This window comes from Paramacrobiotus metropolitanus, unplaced genomic scaffold, assembly GCF_019649055.1.
Source record: "Paramacrobiotus metropolitanus isolate TYO unplaced genomic scaffold, Prichtersi_v1.0 Parri_scaffold0000056, whole genome shotgun sequence".
Lineage (NCBI taxonomy): Eukaryota > Metazoa > Tardigrada > Eutardigrada > Parachela > Macrobiotidae > Paramacrobiotus > Paramacrobiotus metropolitanus.
The window spans coordinates 227070-251530 of NW_026570276.1; the positions used below are offsets into that span (position 1 = coordinate 227070).

The 24461-nt window shown below is 43.2% G+C and overlaps 2 protein-coding genes across 3 annotated transcripts; both read left to right on the forward strand.

Moving 5' to 3' along the window:
* The first annotated feature begins 86 nt into the window (after positions 1-86).
* Positions 87-7880, forward strand: LOC129592778 (solute carrier family 41 member 1-like). 2 transcript variants are annotated; one of them, XM_055488900.1, is made up of 7 exons: positions 87-662; positions 3145-3878; positions 4353-4572; positions 5015-5161; positions 5890-6126; positions 6589-6936; positions 7500-7880. In XM_055488900.1, the coding sequence occupies exons 1-7, from the start codon at positions 449-451 to the stop codon at positions 7616-7618; spliced, it is 2019 nt and encodes a 672-aa protein (XP_055344875.1). In that variant the 5' UTR covers positions 87-448; the 3' UTR covers positions 7619-7880. The 2 variants fall into 2 exon arrangements, with proteins under 2 accessions (XP_055344875.1, XP_055344876.1); XM_055488901.1 differs by lacking the exon at positions 87-662 and adding an exon at positions 1875-2354.
* A 697-nt stretch (positions 7881-8577) lies between these two features.
* LOC129592822 (uncharacterized) lies at positions 8578-17129 on the forward strand. Its single transcript, XM_055488948.1, has 3 exons — positions 8578-8837; positions 15911-16095; positions 16461-17129. The coding sequence occupies exons 1-3, from the start codon at positions 8666-8668 to the stop codon at positions 17127-17129; spliced, it is 1026 nt and encodes a 341-aa protein (XP_055344923.1). The 5' UTR covers positions 8578-8665.
* Positions 17130-24461: the final 7332 nt, after the last annotated feature.

The window sequence follows — 24461 nt, forward strand, 5'->3', positions numbered from 1 at the left end:
TGGCTCGCAAGCAAATTATTCATTGAGCATTGGAAACTCTTGTTCGTCCGGGTTTTTGGCTGGGCTCGTTAGCCATTTATTATTTTAGCCATACCATATCGACGCGATGATGGCCCGCAGCGGCGAATAAATGCATCTCTTTTTTATTACTACCCCTGCCGCGCGTACTGCCTCACGTGTCGTCCTATAGTGTGCTTGAATATTGTGTGTTCAGTGTTGTAGTCAATGTAGTGTGTTTAGTATTCATCTATCTTTAGCTTGTCTCCAACACGGTGCGTCCTTTCTGTTTGCATTAATAATTCTCAAGGAACCTGTCTGAAATCACGCTGATCAAGTGATCGTTGATGTCCTTGGAATAAATCACAACGCTTAAACTATTTGGATAGAATAAGTCTGTGTCCCAGTTTTGGACGTCTTGTGCGTGTGCCTGGTGTATTGATGTGTCAGCATGGTCGGCTATTCAGTGAACGCGGCCACGGGAGTCCCGGCTGAGACGGCGCTGGGCTTCAGCAACGAGGCGTACCTGCAGGATGATGTGGTGGAGATGGTCGGTCTCCCGGTGGTCCCCCGCCGCAATTCAGCGCAGACCATCGTGCAGCCGCCACAGCTGCCCCCTGTCCCGCCGCGGCAGCGCTACTTCACCACGTCCACTTCGTCGTTCGGTGCGTGCGTTGCAGCATCAGCTGTATAATTTATTCTTGATGGTGTTTACGTAATTTAGGTCGTATTGGGCTTTTCCTTGGTTTGACTGATTTTGTCGCAGACTCGTGTTGCTTTAGGTCGCGCGAACAGTAATAATGTGACGCGGCAAAATTCTCGATAAAAATTATAAAAAAGTTTTTTTCTGAGCATTATGATGCCATTATCCGAATTTTTTAGTTATTGTATTTTTATTAAGTAAGTAATTTTTTATTAGCAGTTTTTATTCAGTTAATTTTACTGTTTGAACTGTTCGAATTTTTTTTTAGATTTAATAAATTTAATTCCTTTTAATTTTTTCAATGTTGAACTAACATTAAAATCAACGATATTTTGTAAAATCGCAGATCATGTTTGCTGTCAGGATATTCGGACTTCGCTTTCATTAAAAATCCTGTTAAATACATCCTGTTACATCTGCTCTTCCCAATTTTTAGTCTGCATTTAGCAAAGCATATTTCGCGTCTTCCTGAAATGTTTCTAAATATTTTTTGGTATAAATATTTTCATGTGAAATGCAAATACTGTATTTTCATGTGAATATTTTTCGGTAGAAATATTTTCATGTGAGCGTGTAACAAACGATCAACAGGTTGCTGGCTGAATTATCAAAGAAAGGGATTAGCATTAATCGGCAAAAATTTTTAATAAGAAAATGTGGTTCTTCCCTGAACGTTTGCTTTAACTTTCGACTGCTACTCCATACGCCGTTTGTTTATTGTAATAATGTTCATTTATTTAACACATTTTAAATTTTAGCGCCTTTGACATTTGGCGTTTTAATTTCAGACATTTTCTTGGATAATTTATGTTAAAATATTTTGTAGGGAGGTAAATGGCTGCAAAACACGGATGTAAGGCATCTACAGAAACCTTTCGTCAGCAATAATAATTAGCGGGGTTAATTGCATCACACCGGGAATGATTGTCCATTTTTCCAAGTGGTTTTCGGGGTGGTTAGCACTTGATGGTGTAGTAACAAAATCGTGCTTGTTAAATGCTTTAACGGGAAGTGGACGGCAAAACGTATACACCGCGTATCTGAATCAGCAGATTTCGTCAGCGCAAAGCATTACACGGCAGTTTGTTTGCGCCAAAACGCTGTTTTCTCCGCATATTGACAGAATATTGGTAATTTTTTATTGGATAATGATAATACAGTAAATTTGCAGGTAGTTTGTCCGTTTTTATCGGCTAACATCTTAATTGGTAATAAAAACTTGACTGGTTCGGCTGTCGTCGTGCGCTTGAACTGGTTTTGCGCCCGCGGCGACAAACCACCTTGTTTCTCCTTACGAGCCGCTGGTAATTAATAATTTCCAGTCCCTTTCCATGTGAAGGCCGATAGTTTCTCAGCAGGGAAAAGTTTTATACACTGTAGTCGATTAATTCTGGTTATTTTATTCTGAATTCAGGTGAATTATTTTTTGATTATTATTTATTCTAGTAATTATACTTGCAGAGTTGTGTGCGTGTTTTCGTGTTTTTTTATGGGGTTGACAGCGTTACTTCCGGCAACAGTTATTTTGTTTCACCTCTCTAATGAAAGAATTTTTGCTGATTAAAAATCCGCTGATCAGATAGTTTTGTGGCGCGTTACAACGGCGTATTGATTTGATCTCCAATCCTATTTTTCGAAATGCCGTATCGCCGAGGTATTGTAATCCATTCAGCAAACGAATTATTTCTTTCAAATAAAATGTTTGCATGTACTTATTTGGAAATTTATTTTGTGCAGTAATTCGAGAAACTGTGAAAATTAAAAATCTTAGTGATTGTCGGGTGTTAAGTTTATTAAAAGGATTTAAAAATTATTATATGATCATAAAATTATTATATGATTATTAAAAATTATTATCGATCTTACATAACGCATTGCCGGCATTTATGAGTGTGTAATATGCCGCCTTTTCTTTGTGATTTCAACCAGCTTCCTGTTTGAATGTTTTCCAGCTTTTTTAACTGATGCGATGCGAAGCTACGTAGCTAGCGGATGCATCATGCATGTAATTCCGATCTCCGCACATCACGTGGCGAAGCACGGGACTTGCTGTTTTTTACGTATGAGTCGGTATGACTAATTAATTTTTTATCATTTATTAAAATAAAATTCAGATTTTTATACAGAATTTATTTACGGATGGTTAGATGAATTTTTTGGTTTCTATTTTCGAAAAAGAGTACAATTTATAAATCATTTTTTTGACGATTAAAAATTGTAAAAGCAGACAGTACATGATGGGATGATTCGGTGAAACATTGTACTCGCAACGTTCTCCCTTCCGGCGTCGCTCACAAAAATTATCGAAATTTGCAGCGATATCCGCGTCATTATTTAAAATTAACGACCTGTCTCGCCTATAATTCCAATGTAGCAAAATTCCATTGTTATTATGACATTTTTTCTCCATCCCTTGACGCCTGACACCTGTTGATGCCTTGCAGAGAGTGACACACCCGGCGAGCCGGACTGGCCGGTCCCGGACGCCGGCCCGCCCCCGGGCCGCAGTCTCAGCCTATCCCTGGACAACGAGATGACCCTCGTCCACCGCGCCTCCCCCAAAATCTCCTCCGCCCTCGATCCCTTATTCATCCCCTTCTCCCCCACTCTGGAAGAGTCCCCGGGCGTCCAGAAACTCCCCCCGACCACCGGGACCACGTCCCGCAAGACCTCCACCATCTCCAACGCCCGCAAGAACAGCCTCATTAGCCAGATGTCGGGGACGCCGCTCCCCAGCAGCGGGCGGGATGCGGAGAGCGGCGGCGGGTATTCCAACGACGCCTTCCACAGTGATGATGATAAATCGATGAGTCTACGGGACGCCGGAAGTTACGACGCCTTTCACGTCCTCCCGGCGCACGTCGACCATGAACTGCCGCCGGTGGAGATTGTGGAGGATGTGTCGACGGCGGCGCGCATGCCCAATGATATTCCCATTATTGACGCGTTGGTGGTGGAGGTCCCGATTGGGAAGGAGAAGCTGAAGGGGTTGATCCTGCAGATATTTGTCCCGTTCATCCTGGCCGGGTTCGGGATGGTGGGCGCGGGGATCCTGCTGGATCAGGCCAATAGTTGGACGGTGTTCGTGGAGATTAGTGAGATTCTGATTATGGTGCCGGCGCTGCTGGGGTTGAAAGGGAATCTGGAGATGACGCTGGCGTCACGACTATCCACGCAGGTAATTACAAGGATAAATTACTGTAATAACGATTGAAAATGGGTTACAATGAAACTGGTTTGCATTGAATTTTAAAAATTATTGTCTCAATAAATTTTCTTATGTACCGTTTTTCTTATTTAGCGTTCTGCGTTCATATATTTTTCCAGTCATATCTGTTTTTCCTTTACGCCGCTTGAGTTGACTTTAATTTGAATTATATTACTTTAGAGCATCAATTTTACTGATAAGGAATTTTGGAAAATAATTATTTAATTGAATTTCCTTTCGGATTTTCGGCTTTTTGCTCGCTGCTGTCAGTCTGCGGTGAACAAATTCTCACAATTCTTTTTATTATATTTTCCCGCTGATTATGACGGTAGATTATATATGTCAATTGACACATCATTTTCTTGCGTTTCAAACCGTTTTAAATTTGAGATAAAGGATGGAATATGGATCGCATGAAATGTGATTGTTATTTGTGAATTGTAGGTGAATATTGGGGGCTTTGAGAGTCCTCGGCGGAAATGGCGGATTATCGGGTGCAATATGGCGCTCAACCAGGTCCTGTCGACCGGGGTGGGCTTTTTGGCGTCCATGTTGGCGGTGATTATGTACGCGATTAATCACGGCGGGGAGGTGAAGACGAGGAATGTTATCTTGATGGTGGGCACCGCGATGCTGTCCGCGTGCTCCACCAGTATCCTTCAAGGTGAGCCACAAGTTTTTCCTACAAGAAACCACAGAATTTCTGGCTATAAATATACTTCACCTTATAAAAATTTTATGTTGATATAAAATTTTTTTTCTGCATACGCAAATTTATTCCTTCGCACCGTGACATTTTTCTCTATATTAAAATTGTTATTTGCATAGGAAAATGTATTTTTACATGGAAAATTTAACATCTTGCATGCAACATTTTTTTGCCGCATGCATTTTTATGCTAACGAAAGTTCGGCAGGAATTATTAATAGCGCTTGGAAAAGAAATTTTTGGCTTGAGTTTAACGTGTACGCAGAATCGGGTAATCATAATTCATAACTAGTTTGGCGAGATTCCGAATTCCGATAACCGCGTTTATTGCAACGCCCATTATTCCTTGACCTGAAGAATGTTGGTTAATTTTCGGTGTGTGTTGTTTGTGTTTACAGATACGGTGATGATTAGTACTGTTTTATTTGCCAAGCGCTTTCGACTGAATCCCGACAACATCGCCACACCGGTGGCCGGCACCATTGGCGACGTGCTGACGCTGAGCATTTTGGCGGGATTTAGCTATCTCTTCTACAGTGCCTTTGGTACGTTTTTCTTTATACTTTTCTCGCTATTGGTGTAGAAATATCAGATTCAATTTAAACTAACTAATTCATTTTGTGTAATTTTATTGTTTCGTTAACTTTCAAACACGTTTAAATTGCTTTTGTTGATTTAGGTTAAATTTGGTGAACGAAAATATTTAAATAAATAACCTCGGATTAATGAATTTTTTAAATAATTTAAATGCTTTTTTAGTTTTCTTTAATTTTGGTTGATAAATATTAATCCGATTACGTTTCTCTTGTTGATCGAAGTTAAATTTCAAAATATAAGCAAATAACAAATAAATCAAACAAATAAATCATCAGTGGCAACTAGCAAGGTAAAATTAACGTTAGCTTTACTGGAATTTATTTACACGCAGAATGTAGCAGTAATGTTGTGAAATTAAGTAATAGCAATCGATTGCTTCAATCGCGTACGCCTCCCAAAAACTAAATGGCAACAATTCGGATATCTCCAATATCTGGAATGCATGGTATCAACAACGTATTTTTACTGCGTTTTGGAATATTGGTTATATAGGTTGAACCCACAGTTAGCGAGATGTAAGCGTCTAAAGTTAATAGCATACAAGTCTGGAGAAATCCGCCTGAAATTCGTGGAGGCCTTTGATTTCATAACATTGCAAGCAGTTTTGCCAGCCGCCCGGGGAGGCGTACGCGGTTGAGGCAATCGACTACCATTAATTGGCGGGGTTTTATTGTAGAAACGTCGTACTGGCTGGTGGGGCCGGTGGTGGCCATGTGCTGTCTGGTGTGCCTGGTGCCGTTGTGGGCGTGGCTGGCTGCTAAGGAGCCCACCACGCGGCACGTGCTGGTGCACGGGTGGGTGCCGGTGATTATGGCCATGATTATCAGCAGTTGTTCCGGTATTATTCTGGAGAAGGTGGTCAGCACCGGCACGTACTTCACCGGCTTGGCCGTCTTCCAGCCTCTTATCAACGGTAAATTAGTCGAGAAATTCAGAAAAAAGTCCTGAAAAACTAATCTAATTGTAAAAATATCAGAAAGTTGGATCATCTGTTCAGTGGTAATTTGTTTTTACATATAAACCATTTTTATTAAAATTATAAACTAGCGTTGGCAGATCGCCAAATTATTATATGTGAGTGATAATAAAAAAAATGTATGGTTTTCTTACGTAATTTTAGAGTTGGCTCCCTGTTACGATTTACCATACATATTACACATGAGGTTACGAATACAAATAAGCAGAAGTAAATAAAAATAAGTGAACAAAAATAAGCCCAGTAGTTTTAAAAATTGGTCAAATTTTTTAAGGATTCATATAGTAGAATAATTAATAACGCAAATTCTTATTAATCTATTAAAACGTTCAAAGCAGAATGTGTATTATTTTAGAATAAAAATTAAAATAGCGGTAATAATTAGTTGGTTAACTGCAGGCGTGGGAGGGAATTTAGTGTCGGTGCAGAGCAGCCGCATCGCCACGTACCTGCACCTGGCCTACAAGACACCGGGCCACGTCCCGCCCGGCTACCGCTACTGCGCCAGCCCCTGCAACACCTTCTGCTCGCGCTCCAACGTCAACGCCCGCACCGCCCGACTCCTGCTCATGTTTGTCGTTCCCGGGCATCTGGTCTTTCTCTTCGTCGTCACCTTCGCCAAGGACGCCTCCGCGGTCATCTCGCTGCGCTTCGCCGTCGTCTTCATCATTATGGCCCTCATCCAGGTGTCCATGCTGCTCTACCTCTCCGATGTCCTCACGCATTTCGCCTGGAAACGTGGATTAGGTACTTCGCTCAAATTTAATTGTGTGAAAATTATCAAAAAATTTGAATTTAAATTACTGCTACTTAAATTAAGATAATCAGTTATAAATAAACTAAAATAAATTGTAATTATTCATTGTTAAAATTTCATTTTGCTTAATTGTTCAAGAACTTCAGTTTCAGTGTGGATTTTAGATTTCAGTTCAGATTTTATTCATAATACTAATAACAGGTAAAATCATTAGTGTTTTTAATGCGTACTTGTTATTCATTTGGAAAATTCCTGGATTACACAATTTACACATAAACTTAATGGGAATCTTATTTTATTTTAATGCGGTTTCCCATGATTATTTTATATGGGGATTTTTCTTCGTCTAGTGAGCTCTCTTAAATGAGTTTATTTATTATTTTTAGCGACATTTTTTAAATCGGTAATTGATTTAGTGCATATACCTTCCATTTTGTTGCTTATTTATTACTTGAAGTGAGTTTAGATTATTAATTTTATTATTGATCTACTTGTCCGCCTTATGTATCACCATCCGCAGTATTATTGACGGTATGACTTGGTGCTTTTGCAGATCCGGATAACCAGACGATTCCGTATCTGACGGCGCTGGGCGATCTGACCGGCACCGGTCTGCTGGCCTTGGCCTACTTTTTACTGTACATTACGGGCAAGAGCGCCGAGGTTCATTGAGTTTGATGACTCTTTTTGTTTTCTTCCTTCCTTCCACCGTTTGATGGAACAAATTTTTTTCCCCATACTGTGCTTTCCGCCGGTGTGAGACCAGATGTTTTTTGGAAAGCATGCCAATTAATTTCACGGCGTGCGAAAGCGCGCAGCTGTGACAAGTACAGTCGATGTCGACTGATGTGTGTGTCGGTGTCCGTGTGTGTTTTAACAGTTTATTATTTTTTCATGTTTTTCCCCGGTGATGAGGATGTATTGCCAAGAAATAAAGCTCTTTTTTTGCGAGTCTGTATGCTTGAAATTGGCGTATTTATATTAACTGATATCTGGAAATATTTAAACAAATTTTTGAATTATTATGTATTCGGTGGCATCGTTCTAACTGGAACTTCAATCGCATTATATACATTGGCGAGCTTCGCTCAATCAAAACACTCAGACGAGGAATTTGCCCCCAATAACATGAGATGGGACTGTGTACAAAACACTCGTAATATTCCCACGCATTTTTTCCAGACTTGCAAATGGTAAACGGTGAAACACAAACAAGTTGAACGACTCTCGCCCGTACTTTGAAACATTTTCTTGCCGATCTGGGGCGATCTCCTCCTGCCGCTTTTCCTGGCATTGTTTAAACAGCGCGAGTTCGCACATTATTCTGCTTTTTTAATGCGGCAATCACATGAAAATTAATAGGACACTAAGCTCTACCAATTGGGCGACACATACCTGATAAAAAAGTGTGCCCTATAAATTGTGCGGCGATGCCAAGGGCCGTGGTATTATAGAACGCCTACGTGCGACCGTTTTCGCGTGTTAAGTACATGGCGCATGCGCATTTCCCCTTTTGGCGCACTGCGAAAATTCCTGTAGTTAGTGATATCAAAATGACACACTGCCAGTCTGCAGTCCCGGCGAGAATCACGAATTACTTATCTTATCATTCGACACGTGGTCTCATTTTCTTCCCGAGTGAATTTGTAGAAATTTTTAGCTGTTAATGTTTTATTTATTTTACTGTTTTATCATTTTAATCCCACCCAATCTGCGATAATGAGTAATTTTCTCGTCATTGCTGCCGTGGTTCTCCTGGCCTCCTGCGTGCAGGGGAATTTCGCCTGTTCGGCTCAGAAGAACGGGAAGCCTATCGTGGTTATGCTGGCTTTCTGCGTACAGAACAGCTTTGGCTGTTCGACTAAGACCAACGGACGCCCTGTGGACAGAAGTACGTTTGGTAGTTTCGCAGGTTTTGAAGAGCAACTATGTTCTCTAATCGTCCCGGCAAAAAATGTCGCGCATACAGCTTTCATTACACTCTGTACATGTGCATGACTGTGACGAACCACCGCAGAGCTAGGGTCGCCGGTTGCTAATCATCGATGGTGTGATAGGGTGCGGTGAAAACGCGTTGAAATTTTTCAGTAATTTTGAACTAGCTACAACGCTGATAAGTATTACTGTATTTTCAGAAGTTTAAGGTACATGGTGGGGGCGTGGCCAGCGTAGCCGGACCGCCGGTCGGCTTTGATCTCAAAGGGGCCGACAACTCGTGTGCGCGGCCCGGCCCCTGGGGCGTTCCTTAAACTTGTGAAAATACAGTAAAAGATTCACCGTCGATGCGGTGAGGATCTTGAAATTACACCGTGGTGTATTTCACCGCACTGTGCCCGAGCACCGCGGAGCGCACCAGTCGCGCTGTCTCTGTATACAGCTGGTATATTATGTCTGAAAAACTGTGAAGTGGAAGAAACAGAATTTTTGTAAAATAGTTGTGCAATCTGCAATCACGACGATCGTGTCTTCCCTTTTGATGCGTGTTCGAGCAAATATAGTGCAACAAAGCCCAAAATGCAGGCAATTTTACCGAAAAAATTTGATTTCCTGATTGATTGATTGATTTATTTTCGAGTAGCCAAGCCCGTAAACGGGCACTCTCACATATTCTTATCCGTTGAAGAACATCAAATATGCTAGGCTAGTCAAGTTCACCTAGGCTGCACATCTTCTACTAGAAAAACGCACGTTGGCATGCATTGGTAGACCTGAGCACGAGGTGGAGGTATAGATCCGCACAAGAAAAACCACATTGTGGGTTGACGGAAAAAGCACGTCTTATGAATTCTCACATGCTGCAAGGTTGTAGTGCTACTGCTCACGTCCCAGTTTCCTGGAAATTGCATTTAATTAATAAGTATCGTTTTGAAAGACGTTTTCAAAAAAGCGGAGAAGCTAAGTTTGCGGTGGGATATTCATTCAGGTATTAAGCATTTTCTAGTATTAAGCTTACGGACTTCTTAAATAAAACCCCGGTTTATCTCACTTACATAAGAAGGCTGCGGAAGAGCAGATGTTCAGGCTGTTAAGGGAAGTAAATGTACGCAGTACATGGTATCAAATTCGTGTAGATGCGCGAAAACTTTCACTTTCGCGCACTCCACAGTGGTCTGGGGTTGTTAACAGTGCGGTGCGGTGTATAGTGTACACTGGTGTAGCTTCGGTGCGGTTTTTTACAAGAAATCGCACCTAGCTTTTCGGACTAAAGCGAAAAACCCCACCAGACGGTGTGACGAAATCGAAAATCGCACCGCAATTTTTGACACCGCACCGATGTAGCGCACGACCGAAACGTAGCAGGAATACATTATAAATAGCTTACAATCCTTACATTAAAAGTTTCAGACCGTTTCCGGTACCGGTGCTTTATACGAAGTTTACGGTTATCGTATTTAGCTGTATTTTATTTCTTAGAGACAAGCAGCAAATTGGAGCAGTAGTAAATAGATGTTACGAAATGGATGGTACAAAAAACCAAGTTAGAGCAGTAGTAAAATGAATGTTACGAAATGGATGGTACAAAAAAAACCTTTAATCAGTAAAACCACGCAGGCAAATGGGCATTTGGCTGTTCTTACTTCTTAGAACCACCTAATTCTTGCCAGGCTAATATTTCAAGGCAAGTAAACCGGGACATAGCACAAAATTTGTTTGCATGCACCAAAATTTTTTGCTGTTTACGCTCAAAAACACTTTTTGGCACTGACTCCGGGAAACAATTTTTGAAAAACAATCTTACGGGTAACAGTCGCAAATTTCGAAAATCCTAGCAGGCAGTAATCGACCGAAGCGAAGCGAAGGTCCTCTATGTTCAAACAAACGGGACTTTTTGTCGGTCATGTCGGTCACGCATAATTCTATCCGTCGGTCACGCACGAACATATTAAAATTTAGCGCGAAGTATGGCCAAGTTCATAATAACGACAAATTACAGCAGCATCCGAGTTATTTTACACCCAAGCCTGTAGGGGCGCATGGTAACAATTCGTTTTTGGGGCCTCTTCTACCCTTTTGGTTCAAATAGTACCTAAACTACCGCAGTAAAATGTGCACTCCTTTTCACCTCGTTTTTATAGCCACCCCTTTTTCGCACCATGTTTTTTTATAGGCAACTTTTATTAGCATTTAATTAGATATATATTCAGTTGTTGGTTTTTATAGCCACCCGTTTTATTTTTTAGCTAAACGTATGTTAAGTTTTTCTGCATTTCGAGGCAATAATAGTGATATTCATGACCTTTTAGTAGGGGAATTATCATTTTAATAAAACCGTTCGGATTTTCGACACAGATTTCACTTCACTCGTCATCTGCATTTTTTTAGCTTTGCTCCCTCGGTCACTTACTTCCGCTTTGATGCGAATGTTGGCGATGTCGTTAACTGTGACAGTTTCTTCCATTTTTCCTCAGCGAGCGGGTGGTAGTAGGTTGTGACCACTGCATATTTGTCGCTTATCCGTAGGGCTTTTACTCTCACATCCACTGGTGGACGCTGTCAGTGGGACAGTGGGACACCTTTCGATTACATTTTGTTCAGTGCGGAAGAAGTGCTTTCTGCACCTGAGCGATCACGAGCGTCTACGGTCACTTTCGGCTCCGTATGTAACGCACACATTATACTCGTACTGATTATACTGTAGGTACAACACTGTATCTGATACAGTGTATCACATTACGAGTGTTATCGTGTTGATCAGAAACGCACTTAGCTGCAAAAGGGTGACTGTAAAAAAATAAGGTGCTTATAAAAAATTAAATAATTGTAAAAAGAATGCTCATAATGAACGGGGTGCGGAAAAGGGTGGCTATAGTGTCACCCTTTCTTAGTTTCTGGCATTTGAAGATGTGCATGCGGGAAAACTTTGACGAGTTTTGCGGTTTCAATAAACTCCTTATTTTAAGATGCTTTTAATTGTAAATTGTTCAGAACCGGTATAATTTGCGGATGGATGGCTGTGTCGGATGCCGACGGATGGCTGTGCCGGTTTAGGCTTGCTGGACGACAGTTTCAAAATTGTATGTTTTAGGAAACTTCAGCGCGTATAATTTAGTTGCTTTTATTTGCCGCACGCGTCACATGGCACAGCGAGCAGCGTGATCTTTACGTACGAGTTACCACACACATTCTAATGGAGCGGGCAAAGAAGTCAAAAAATTTTTAGAAGAACATCTGCATGGCGGCATGCTTACATTTAGTAATTCGAGCACTGGTAGAAAGGGCATCAGTACTAAAAAAGCACACAACAGCTGCCTTAAGCAGTCAGTACTAAAGGCTTCTGTGCCCCTCCCTTTTTATATACGAATGTGGCGGTGGGTGTGACCGACGGACGGATACCAAAGGTTACCGAAGATGTGAGTATGTACCGCCACCGCGCAAGCGTGCATTTGATAGCAAAGTCAACTGCGCATATGCGCGTTTAGTGGCGGTGACCGACGGACGGACACCACGTTTTCCATACTGTACTAGTCGCTAAACACAGAAGACCTTCGCTACGCTTCGGTCGATTACGAATTTATGATATCTTCGATTGCCGGGTGGTGAACCGGAGTATCTGTACGTCAACGCGGTTACCCATACGCATCGGTGTGGCTGTTCTTAGAAACCACACCGCCTGTACCTTTTTTTTCATTTTGCACCGCAATGTTTTCAAATTGCATGCCAGTGCAATGACTGATGATTTCTAATTTCTATTTCTATCCGTTACGAAAGCCCGTTACGGAAGTTCGGTACGGATGTTTGTTACCGAAATGCGTTAGTTTGGGAAGCTGGTAACGGAAGTAAGATCTATGACGTCATGCACCTAACCGCGGAGATGTCATTGTTGGGTGTCGCGATGTAGCGACACAGCGGTTACCACAACTTCGGTTTTTGTCCGTTGCGGAAGTTTGCTACGGAAGTAACGCTAGAAACTTACGCTATGTCACCGTATTCAACCGCTATGATAGCATTGCTGGATGCCGTGTGGTTGCGGGTCTATTCAAAATGCTGTTTTACTGTATGTCCGTTGACTAAGCGATGTCTTCGATCGAACGACCTCAACTCCGATGTCCATATACAGTCAATACATCTGCATAGTGTACAGGAGTGACCAAATGATCAACAAGTGACCAAATGATTAACAATCATTTGCTACAGAATGTCATAAAACAAAACCAAAAAGTGTGTGGAGTAGGGTTGTTAACGGTGCCGTTTTTTACCAGTGCACTCGTTGAATATAGAGTACTTTCGCTACGCTTAAGGCCTATTAATTTTTTTAATGTTCTTCTGACAAGGCCTATTAATTTAAGGCCACCGGTGGAGCTCGGTGCAGTTTTTCTTAAGGTTGCACCGACACCATTTTCAAAAAATTTCACCGGGATTTTTCGGATTTCACCGGCGAACCGGTAAAAAATTTCACCGTTAACAACCTTGCATATACAGTGCAAATGCCCTTGGACACTCATCGACTACCGGTAATCGTCCTTCCCTAGGTTGTTCGGTCGCTGTCAGATCAAAGTTCAAACCGGTCATTCGTTACTGTAGAATTATATATTAAGAACAGCGTCTAAGAATAGATAATTTCGGCAAGTTTAAAAGTAGCAGTATCCCCGTGACAATAATGTCTGCTAGGCAAGGCAAGCAAAGCGCTGTACGAGATACAAGCACTTTACATACAGAGTACACCGCACCGGTGTTCTCGGTGCGGTGTATGTAAAGTGCTTGTATGAGCTCTACCATCATATTATTACTTAAGTAACCAATAATATTATGGGTGTTAGTTAGTAATCTCTATATAATAATCGCGTAAGCCTTAATCTTTGTTGAGTTCGCCAGCTCGACGCACTGATCCAAACCACCCTGACTATATATCATTCGATAGCCCTTAATGTGTAGATTAGCCATCACAAATCAGTTTTGGAATAAAATTTAGAGTTGAAAGAAAACTGTCAAAAAGTTTAACATACAAAGCTTATGAAAAAAGCTAAGAACCCACCACTGCTAAGCCGAGCACCCCACCACTGCCTCAACAGCCAACACGCATTTTTTACCGCTGCATTTGAATGGAACTCCATGTTGCATAGTGCATACAGCTTATATTCCATCGCTCTAAGTTTGTAGTCTGTAATGTTCCCATCAAGATTTAGTTTTGAAAAATAAAATTGAACAAAAATGGCCGAGAAGATTCTACGAATGTTGGACGGTTCCATAGTGTGTTTTCAGTAGCTGCTCTCCGCAGTGGTTCACTTTGTTTTCGCGCAGTTCTACTGTAAAGCGCCTTCCCGGGCGGGCGCGATTGCCTTTCTTGCTGATCTGTCTGTGATTTCAGAAAGCCGAATTTTCCGAATTTTTCGTTTTCCGTAAAAATACTGTCCCAGAAAGGCCAGATTGGCATCTTAAGGTTTTCTTCAAAACAACAGCAGTGTGTGATCCCGACGGTGCAGCTGTACAACCTAAATCGTATTCGATTTATAGGTTAAACGGGTGTGGACTGTGGAGGAGCTGGATTGTGGCGTGAAATGTGAATTGCAAAAAATAAGGTGGAATACACACAATGAAATTTTTCTGTCATATTTATTTAAGGTGGTTTACGAGCTGTGTTCTGTAGTTAAAAGAATAGAAAAAGTTGACTATTATTGTATGAGTATCTTTTACGGATACAACGGAGTTGAACGGACAATCGTGGTGTGTTAGTGGTCAAATAGGGATTTAGAATCAGCTACGTATAAACTGCTATTGGATAGTCTGCAGCTTAAAGTAAAAACGGAAAGGGAGAACAAGTTCTGATAATTATCAATTAGCGAGTCCCTGTGCTGGCTGTTCAGCAACTCACGAATATCAACTGATTGGTGACCGATCTGGAAACAAAGAAATAGATCGGAAAATTGATAATAATTAAAAATAATTGATAATAATTAGTCATCGCTGCAGTTAAAGGGATAGGTAAACTTTCCAATATCCTGTAACAACCCGTCCATGGGGTGGGACGGTATTTACTGTTGTAAATACTGACTGCTACACGGGAAAACAGCTGTGTTGTGTGATGTTTACCAAATGCGCATTATTAGCTTTTGTAAATTTCTTTAACTTTATTTATTTACAGTTTTAACAGCAGATAAAAATTCAAATAGTACTGTTAAGTATTTTTTATATTGTAAACCGAAGGCGGAGCCGCAGGCTACGCCGAGCTGCGGCGCAAGCCGAGCTCGCGGAGCAGCAAGCGAGGCATCCCGTTTCTACGAATAAGACAACTTCCAGTGTCCGTGGTTCTAAAATTACCGTAATGACTAATGAGTAACAATTTTGTAGGATTGAGTATCATTTTTGTAGCTGCAAAATGAAATTTAAAAATACGAACTGAAAAAAATGAAAATATGAATTGGGTACTACTTACTTAAATTAGTGTTTACTGCCGAATATTTTTTAGTATCTAACTAAATTTTTTTGGAAATAATAACAAATTAGTACACCAATAATTATTAACCATACGTTTTTTGGCATTTGTCCATTTGCTGTGAGTTTGTGCTTGCATAACTGCGATCGATTGTCTGGCAAAATTATCGAAAATATGCAATTTCATTAAATAATTTTTATTTAAACATACAGTCCTGGGCAGTATGTACAGCATTTAATCCGACTTGAATGTCGGATTCATTATAAGAATTAGGTGTACCCTATATTTCGCTCGAAAATAACCTAGAAATGATACTCCCTTAAATCACATAAGCCAGGTACTTAATCTGTAGTTCATTTCTTCCGCGCAATTTGCGCGGGGTCTACTAGTAACATTATAATGATTAGTTTAGTATTATTATGGTTGTACGCATCTGTAGTACTACGTCGTATTCGTACGGTCGTACCCTAAATAGTCATACAAAATGTCACCGCAGCGTCACCGTCAATGCCCGCCTCCAAGGAGAGCAAGAAACATGCAGCTGTCACCTGTTGCGTTTACTTTCATTATTTTAACCATACATTTCTGTTTAGTGAACCAGCTTTTGAACGAAGCCAAACAACTCAACGACAAAGGCATCATGCACCTGCACGGCTATGGGAGCGGTCCGTCGACGCGGAATTATCCAATATCGGAATGGCCGCCACACACGGAGATCATTCGAGCGCCAGAAGGCGGCACACTTTTCGTTCCTTGTAGCAACGCGAACAAGAAGCAAGTATGTACACGTACAAGACATTATCATCAGTCAGTGCATTCTTGTTCGCTTTCAGAACATACCGGTAGCTACTAGAAAGCGTCGTTCTAGAACGGGTGCACTTAAAAGTAGACTTGGACGACTTCGTACCGTGCCATAGATTATGTAAATCTTAAAACGAGATAGGAGTCGCAATATGTAATTGAAAGAGCCGTCTTTCTAATGCGTCAAGGAACATCAAACAAATTTTCGCCCTAAAACGTTTATACAATGTGCCAGACAGTAATATTACAAGTTACAAACCGGTTCGGGTTTGCGAAGTTATTTTCACATTGTCGGTTTCCATCAGACTTGTTCAAGTAAACGACTGCCGGCTTTACACACAGGTGTCCCATATCGCGATTCCGCCGGCCTTCACATACAACGGAGAGCATTTCACTATCAAAAATGCGGAAATTACAAGAGAATCGTCCGAGGAAATGAAGTTTTGTTGCAACTGTACCAAAGAAATTTGTACCGGTGAACACCTTGGGTCGAGGCTGCGGGTGTCCGGGTATGATCCGGCGACGGGTGCGTTTTCCATCGCGTTGGAGCGCTTCACGTACGCCCACACCGGCCTGTACGAGTGCCTGCACTCTAACGGGAGCCAGCTGGTGGTGACACGGCGCTACTGGGTCACTCCGCGACACATTCGCTACCACGTCTTCGATCCGCCGATGCAGAACGTCACCGTCCGCTACGGCGACCCAGCTAAGATAGTCTGCCCGGTTCGCTTCAATTACCTGCCCGGCGACCTGACGGCCCGCTTTTTGTGGCGCAAGGGAAGATACTTGCTTTTGGTTAAGTCCATCCCGCAAGTTAAAGATAGCGCCAGGTCGCCGTATGGTTTCAGTGGACACTTTGAGTTCGACAGAGGCGAACGGTGCGGATGCAATTCCATAATGAAGATAAATAATGTCACAAGGGAACACGCCGGTGTGTACGAATGCTGGTTCCGCATCAACGATCGTCTGGATGAATGGATTATGCAAGAAGCTCATCTGCTTGTCATTTAACCGAAACCACCATTTAGCTAGCGGTTTGGTAGCTGCGCGTACACACATCTTGCACGCAGCTGTTTCTGGCAGGTAACTTCTTATGTGTGGAATAGTTAGGCATTCTGTTTTTATTCTCCAGATTTCAGGAACGAAGGAAGTCGGAATAATTAGATCTTTTGTTCGCAAAATGTGTTAGATACCTCGTTAGAAAGTGGTTTTGCGATAAATTTCGATGGCTCTGTTCTCTCTCGATTTTTTTGAAATGGATGAATGGATTTGGTGCTGGTTCAATCCAAGCCGAACTTATGCACGTTGCAGTATTTATTGTACAATGTACATGGTAATGTTAATAAGGACCTTAACGCGAGGGTTAGGCAAACAGCAGCCTGTAAACAAAACGTGTATCGTTGAACTGCAATCGAACGCTTCGAAGTTTTGTTACCCCCTAAGCGGATCGATTGCGTAAAAAGGCTTTTCCCAAAAAGTGCCCATTACAGCTTCTCGAAAAAATTTTTATAGATTTTAAAATTGATTTTAAAAATTTTGAAACGCTATATCTTTTTCCCGCGTTAAGCTGCACTTCTCAAACTTCGGCACTTTCGTGTTAGTACCCAACCTGTTATCCTGGATAGCACTTCGTTGAATTATGTACAATAGTATTAATGCAGTAGCGAAACAAACATAAAATATGAAAATTATAAACAATATGTGACTGACGCTACCAAGGAAGCCGACCTGACCGGCTCACACTAGGCTGCGCACGCCAGTGAGAGACAGAGCGTAGGGAAGACACAGCGCTGTAGCTTCAATCGGTCAGAACAGTGCAGCTGCGTAACTCAGATCCGTCTCAGGGGATAATACTTGCCAGTCGTGCTAGAGGTCTGAAAATGTTTTGTTTACGTTTGAAGTCAAGAATCCATTGTTTTGGAGCCGGATTTTTTTTGAAGTGTGGGTTACACATTGTTTAGCTGGATACATGCTCCAAAACATTTGATGACTTTTTGTAATTATTTGCCTAACCTTCACCTTAAGAAAAAGCATTTTTATTTTTTGTGGAGTGTGGTACTTGCATTGCGAGTTTTTTTGGATCAAACCAAGCTTGCATGTCGGGTTGTCTGTACCTATACTGTGCTAGGACGAGCTACCTTGGAGGCTTGGCCCGATCAAAGGCATAATATGCGCGACCATAAAGTGCCCGTGTACGCATACCCTGGGCAGTGGGCACGTGGGTGTTTAACACGTCTTGCCACCCAGGGATGACAGCGCATCGAACTCAGCACGTGAAGCAGCACGCACATCTGTTTATGAGACGGGAACCTGGCAAGGTTCACGTCGTAAAATCGGAGTTGACGTAACTCCGTCTACCAAACAAATCTGTCGATGCTATAAGCGCCTACGCTATGGAAAGCGAAAATATGGCGTGATTGCTAGAGATTTATGACAAGACTAAATTCGAAAGAATTTCAGAATGTGCAACTCCGCATTGCTGACTACAGCAAGCGCACGTAATCGTCACACTGTGCGGTGGCACGGAGAACACCAAGGCACTGCCACGCGTAAGGCGGGCGTGCAGCAAAACACAACAGACTGCCAAGCGAGGGTGTACGTTAAGTACGCCTGCGCTCATATGCCTCTGGGAGGGATGCTGAGCTCCGTTCCCTCCCTTCCAGCACTTCCAGTTCCTTGGGAATCCTTGACGGCTCGTCTGTATGGTTAAAAAAAACATCGAGATTCATTCTCCTTTTATCATCACAAAATTCCATCTTACATGTGAATAAAGAGATCTCGTAAACAAAAGTAAACAATAAAAAATATCAACAAAATTCGTAATCAAGAAGACTAGGATCCTCTGACTCGTAAAGGTCACTGGGTCCTGTCAACCGTAATCCGCTTTGGCCCATTCCGCTCTGTGAGCAATCTTTTCATCACAAATGAGGTCCGATTTTAGGAATAAGTGCGTATCGATGTACGACTTTAGGAATACTGCTTCTTCATCTTTGGATTCTTTGCGTATCAACGTACATCTTTCGTAATACTGAGATGCTTCAAAGGTCATGGAGGGACGTCCGAAGACAAGCTTGATTGCTTCCTCCTGGTAAGGTCATTCTCCTTTCATTTGATGACTCGTTTGGGCAGTGGCGATCCCAAGGTCATCCTTTCTCTTCTGATGTGCGACGCATTTGGCAGCGACGATCCCAAAAGGTCATCCTTTTTCCATAATGAAATCAGTGTTAAAGGTCCTGGAGGAACTTAGCCGATGTTTTTGGCTTTCAAACAATTCTGCTTGCCTCCCTTGTAAAGGTCATCCTTCTGCTTTTCATTTCTTCAGTCGCACATCCTTTCTCTTTTCTAAGTGCAGAAGAGGGCTGGTGTGACGCCGTAACCTTCTTCCATTGACTCGCACTTCTTCTTCCTCCCTTACCAGTTTAGAGCGCCGGTTAACTGCCGTAACTTCTCTCTTGAGGCCGACATATTTTGTCGCCGTAACCTCGTTATCTGACAAGTTCTTCCCATTCTTACTCTTTCTCTTTTTCACCCTTGTGGCTTCTGACATTCCGCTGGAGTGTGCCGACTAAGCAGGCCGCAACTACACCCCGAAAGTGACGTTAAGTTAAAATGAGGAAGGCCGGTTGTCGCCGTAACTTTTCCTTTTTTAAGGGCCGGTAAACCACCGTAACTGCCCAACCGTGATCGCATTGATCTCCTGAAACAAAACTCTGCAAACAACAATACACGAACGATATGACAGTTCGCTACGTTACGTCCTTCCGCCCTGATACTGTACCCTCACTACCGTTTTCTGTTCTGCCGACTGATGGCCGTAAATAGCACATCAGCGGTGCCCTAAAGGTCATAACTCATCACTTGAACCATTGTCGCGGTTCCAATCGAAACGTCGTCGTTCTTTTTCGTTACGATTGGACGCCGATCTCGAGGTTCCCTTTCCCTCTCTTGCAGCACGTCTCCTTCGCCCCGGCTGCTAGCGCTACTGTTTCGATTTCGATTGCGCCGACGCTGAATGCGTATCAAGTGTTCCCGGGCGTCAATCGTTCGCGCTTTCAATATTTCGTCGTGCGGATTGTCGCATAACCTTTGACACAGGTCGACATAATCCATATGCAGCTGTCCGCGTTTGCCCGTATCATTGTTCTGAGGACGTTGCTCAAGTTCTGGACGATGACTGCTCTTGTTAGCGCTGGTCTCTTGGATGAAATCGTAAACGAAGTCAGACGGTTGGATGAACTTCGTCCCCATCGTGCGTCTTATCCGTTCCGCGCATTGATGAGCGTACATTTGTGCCTGACGTCGAAGGTTCATCGTTCATTCCCCGCTGGCAATCTTTCAGCTGCTTCCACACCGCTTCAGAGGAGTTAAAGTTTGCAATGGGCTTTCCCAGCTTTATAACCTGCGCGGTTAATGCCGGCGGAATCTCCGTTCCTCTTTGAGCGCTCTTTCGTAGCTGATGATGCGTCTCATAATGCCACAATCTTGCTGCCAGAATCTTTTGAATGGTGACCATATGGTTTGGCGGGGAATCCGGTTGAACTGACAATCCTAAAACAGATCTTCCTGCGAGGAGTCGTAACGCCGGGTTCACATGTCGAAACACGAACTCATGTACGCCTATCACTTGCGTATCCACCGTGTTTCTTGTAAGGGTTAAAGTCCCGTGACCTTTCTCGTGACCTTTCTCGCGAGCGGTCTGATGACCTTTCATATCCGCGATATCTGTCATCCCTTGGAGGCGATTGTGGACGTGTGAACTCATCCTTCTTAAAATTTCTGAGAGCTTGGATGACGTCCATTCCTGCTTTCGGAAGGCGCGCATCTTATCAATCCGTTCTTCGATCGCGATTTTGATGACCTGCGATGGTCTGCCTCCTTTAGACAAGTTGACCTTTTCCGCTAGGAATATTTTGTGCTCGTCCTTCGTTACTGAGAGTGGATCTTGTAGGATGACGTCAGTCTGCTGTATCAGTGCTTGTCTGATCACAGCCGCTTCTTCTTCATCAGGTCTCTTCAGTATTGCAAGCGGAACTGGTACTCCCAAGTCCACCGTGACCTTTTGCTGCATCGGCTAAATCCTTCTCTGCCGCAGCTTTCTGTCGCTCTTCCAAGCGCTTTCTTGTTCGCCCTTCTCTTGCACCATTCTCATTGTATCTTCTACGAATTTCTTTCTGAACGCATCCGCTTCCGCATCTTTCGGAGGTTCAGGGGTGATATCCCACCCCGGTCTGCGTCCGACCCACATTTGGTATTTATCTTCGAGGATCATCCGATCTTCCGGTGACAATTTCTTCCATGTTTCTCCCAGGACTAAATGTCGAAAGACATCAAGGTTGCCGCGTGTCGCTTCCTTAGGAATTACCAAGATCTGATTCGGCATCGGCACGGCGATCACGCAACCCCAGTATGCATAACGCTCATTTGACAAAGCGTTATTACGCTTGTAGTCAGGACAATTCTCGTTGTAGTTCATCAACGGATCCCCGGTAACCTTTTTCGCCGGCTGCCACTTCTTTACCGTTTTGCTTGGTTGGCTCGGTTCAGCCATTTTCGCCGTTCAACCTGCAATCTCAAACACTGTAAGTCCTATGATCTTTCTTACATGACCGTTCTCAACGCCTATTTTACGACTATAGTAATTAGGCTATTTTGGGTGCTGAGCTGAGACCTTTCCACTGCTTTTCTGATGTCCTTTGCCATCCTTTCTGACTGAGCCATTCTCAACAGTATGGATGACCTTTCCCATCTTAGCCCATTCGCTAAGTATTATAACCACTTCGCTAATTCAACTCTTCTTGCAGCGTGTGTTTCGAAAGTAATTCAGGCTATGCGGTGCGCTCGTTTGGTTCTCTTCTGACTTCTTTCTCTCGTGTGGTGGACCTTCCCCTCACACTTTGCACTTTCTCTTTACGCTTTTGCGATCCAATCGAAACGGTCAATTCCGTTTCTCTTTCCAATTCTGATCGTATTATCTTTCACGAGACTGTCCAGTGCATTCTGGATCCTGATCCGATCTCCTCTCATATTTTCCAGGCCCGAATCGTATTGACGGCCACGTAGTTAGCGATATCTTCAATCGTAACCCCGTTTGTTCCTCCGATATTCTGTAAGGGGTCGCCGGTTAAGACATTCTTCCATGCCTGGCCATTTGGCTTCACTCTCTGCTTCCGTTGCTCTTCCGGCAGAGGCATGTAATGGATTGGTATGTTGGTGTTGGTATAACGTACTCCATTTTTTCCTTATTTGTATGCCCTTTTCATGATTTGGTTAACCTGCGTTCTGCTGATTCCATCATCGCTGACGGCCCTTGTGATATCCGCTTTATTCATTTCTCTCGTTGGAGCTGCACCGATTGCGGCGTAGATCGTCATCAACGGGACGTTATTTTCATCCAACTATTCGACCGTCATATAGGCCGGTTTGCCTCCAATCATCTTTTCCTCCAAGAGTTCAAAAGGCGGTATCGTTCTCTTCTTTCCGAGGAGTGGCATTAGCTTCGCCGAATCCGTTGCGGTTGAACTTGACGCAACTGGCGCCTTATGTGACTAAGGCATTTTCTCCTGGCTCGAGCTCGGGTGACCTTCCGCCCCGGCTGAACTTCCCGCTAAAGTCGGATGACCTTTAGCTGTTTCCGCAGTGCCATGACCTTTCAGACTTTACACTGATTTTTCGTGTGCAGTTTTCAACGGCGTTAAAGATGATGTCGTTCTGTGGATCTGTCGAACGTCCGTTGCTGTTGGCAATATCTTTTCAACGCTAGCTCCTTCGGTGACCTTTTTGCTTCGCACTAGGGCAATTGCCTCTTGGACTGATGACGTCTTCGGTCCCACCTTGGCAATGGCTTCCGTTGCCGATCTTAGGGCATTTACTTAGGTTCCTCTTCTTTGCCCACTTCGACGACTACTTCTCCGATTGCGGGCTGCTCTTTCAGCACCATTCGCGGTGTGTTTTGCCTATTTCCCGGGTACCGGTGACCTCGGGGTTGTAAAGTTCCCCCTGAATCTCCTCTTCCTCGTCTCGGCTGCTGCGGTGTCATTCCCCCCGCATTCGGCGTCCGAAACTATCCTTGACCTTGCTGTGGTGCAAATCCTTGCATCTGGTTCGGAAATGACGCCATTTTGCTTCCGAACTGACCTGGTATCGGTTGACCTTGATTCATCATTAGTATGTTCTGCCCGTACGTCTGTTAAGGGAATTGTTGGTATCTGAAATTTCGCTGACCCATCATCCCCTGATTCGGCATCATCTGGTTTTGCATCATCTGATTCGGCATCATTTGCCCCTGGGGCCCGACTTGTGCGCCGTAAGTCCCCCACATATTTGAACTCATTCCCACATCAGATGGTTGATACGTGTAATTGGGGTCGTACCCCCGTCATAGCCATATCCGCTTTCTGTGTTCATGGAGTCATCGTGCATGTCCGGGTCCTGTATCTTTCCGCTCGTCAATGACGGCGTTCCCGGATTCCAGTATGACGTGTTGGGATCCTGTCGTTCCATCTTTTCGGTGTATCGTTATTGAAACCTACTACGAGAACGAAAATAACTTCGATTAGCAGGTTTATTCCTGATGACCTTTATGCCGTCCCAATCTCCGGTCTTAATATCATAAACTCCTATGAGTCTGATTTTGGGATTTATTTGTTTCCGTCCTTTAGTTATCCGATCAAGTAATCCTTTATCTTCGTCGTCTTCTGTTGCGACCTCGCCCCTCAAAATCTGTTCCGGGGTCGGCTTAGGATTCTTCTTCGGTTTCTTGACCTTTCTTTCTTCGATCGCTTTGGCAATATCCCGACCAAGCTGGTCTGCTCTGTCTTTCTCCTCTTTAATTTGCTCTGCTCTTGAAAGGTCATCTTTTTAGTAGCAGATCGTCGTTCAAAAGTAATTTTAGAACCACAGTCTGCGTGGTCTGATTCCTTGAAAACAGCGCGTGGTTCGAAAGTATCTTGAAAACTAAGATCTGCTTGGACTTCGGCAGGCTGTGACCTTTAATTTCCTTCCAGGGCGGCAAGATTTCCAGCTTCTTGGTTCAGTCTCATAGTGACCGGCTTTTCAAAATCTTTGATTTCTTGTTTCGGTCTTCCTTTCTTTTTCTTTTTCGGGTCTTCTGCCTCTGTTGGCTCTTCCGCCTCTTTCGGCACTTCTGCCTCCTGACCTTTCTCAACCTCTTCTGGTACGGAGCGTGGTTCGAAAGTAACTTGAGAATCAGGCACTTCTGCCCTTCCAGCATAACCTTTCTCATGTTCTTGGTCCAGCAATGGTGGATGCCAGTGTTTCAGTCGGTCGACTGAGACGACTCTTAAGTCTGGTTCTTTCTTCGCATCTTGTTCGATGACTTCGACC

Coding starts and splice junctions, on each gene's coding strand:
- LOC129592778 (XM_055488900.1), top strand. CDS start 449: ATGGTCGGCTATTCAGTGAACGCGGCCACGGGAGTCCCGGCTGAGACG. Junction 663..3,144: donor CACGTCCACTTCGTCGTTCG/GTGCGTGCGTTG, acceptor GATGCCTTGCAG/AGAGTGACACACCCGGCGAG. Junction 3,879..4,352: donor CGTCACGACTATCCACGCAG/GTAATTACAAGG, acceptor TGTGAATTGTAG/GTGAATATTGGGGGCTTTGA.
- LOC129592822 (XM_055488948.1), top strand. CDS start 8,666: ATGAGTAATTTTCTCGTCATTGCTGCCGTGGTTCTCCTGGCCTCCTGC. Junction 8,838..15,910: donor CGGACGCCCTGTGGACAGAA/GTACGTTTGGTA, acceptor ATTTCTGTTTAG/TGAACCAGCTTTTGAACGAA. Junction 16,096..16,460: donor GCAACGCGAACAAGAAGCAA/GTATGTACACGT, acceptor CTTTACACACAG/GTGTCCCATATCGCGATTCC.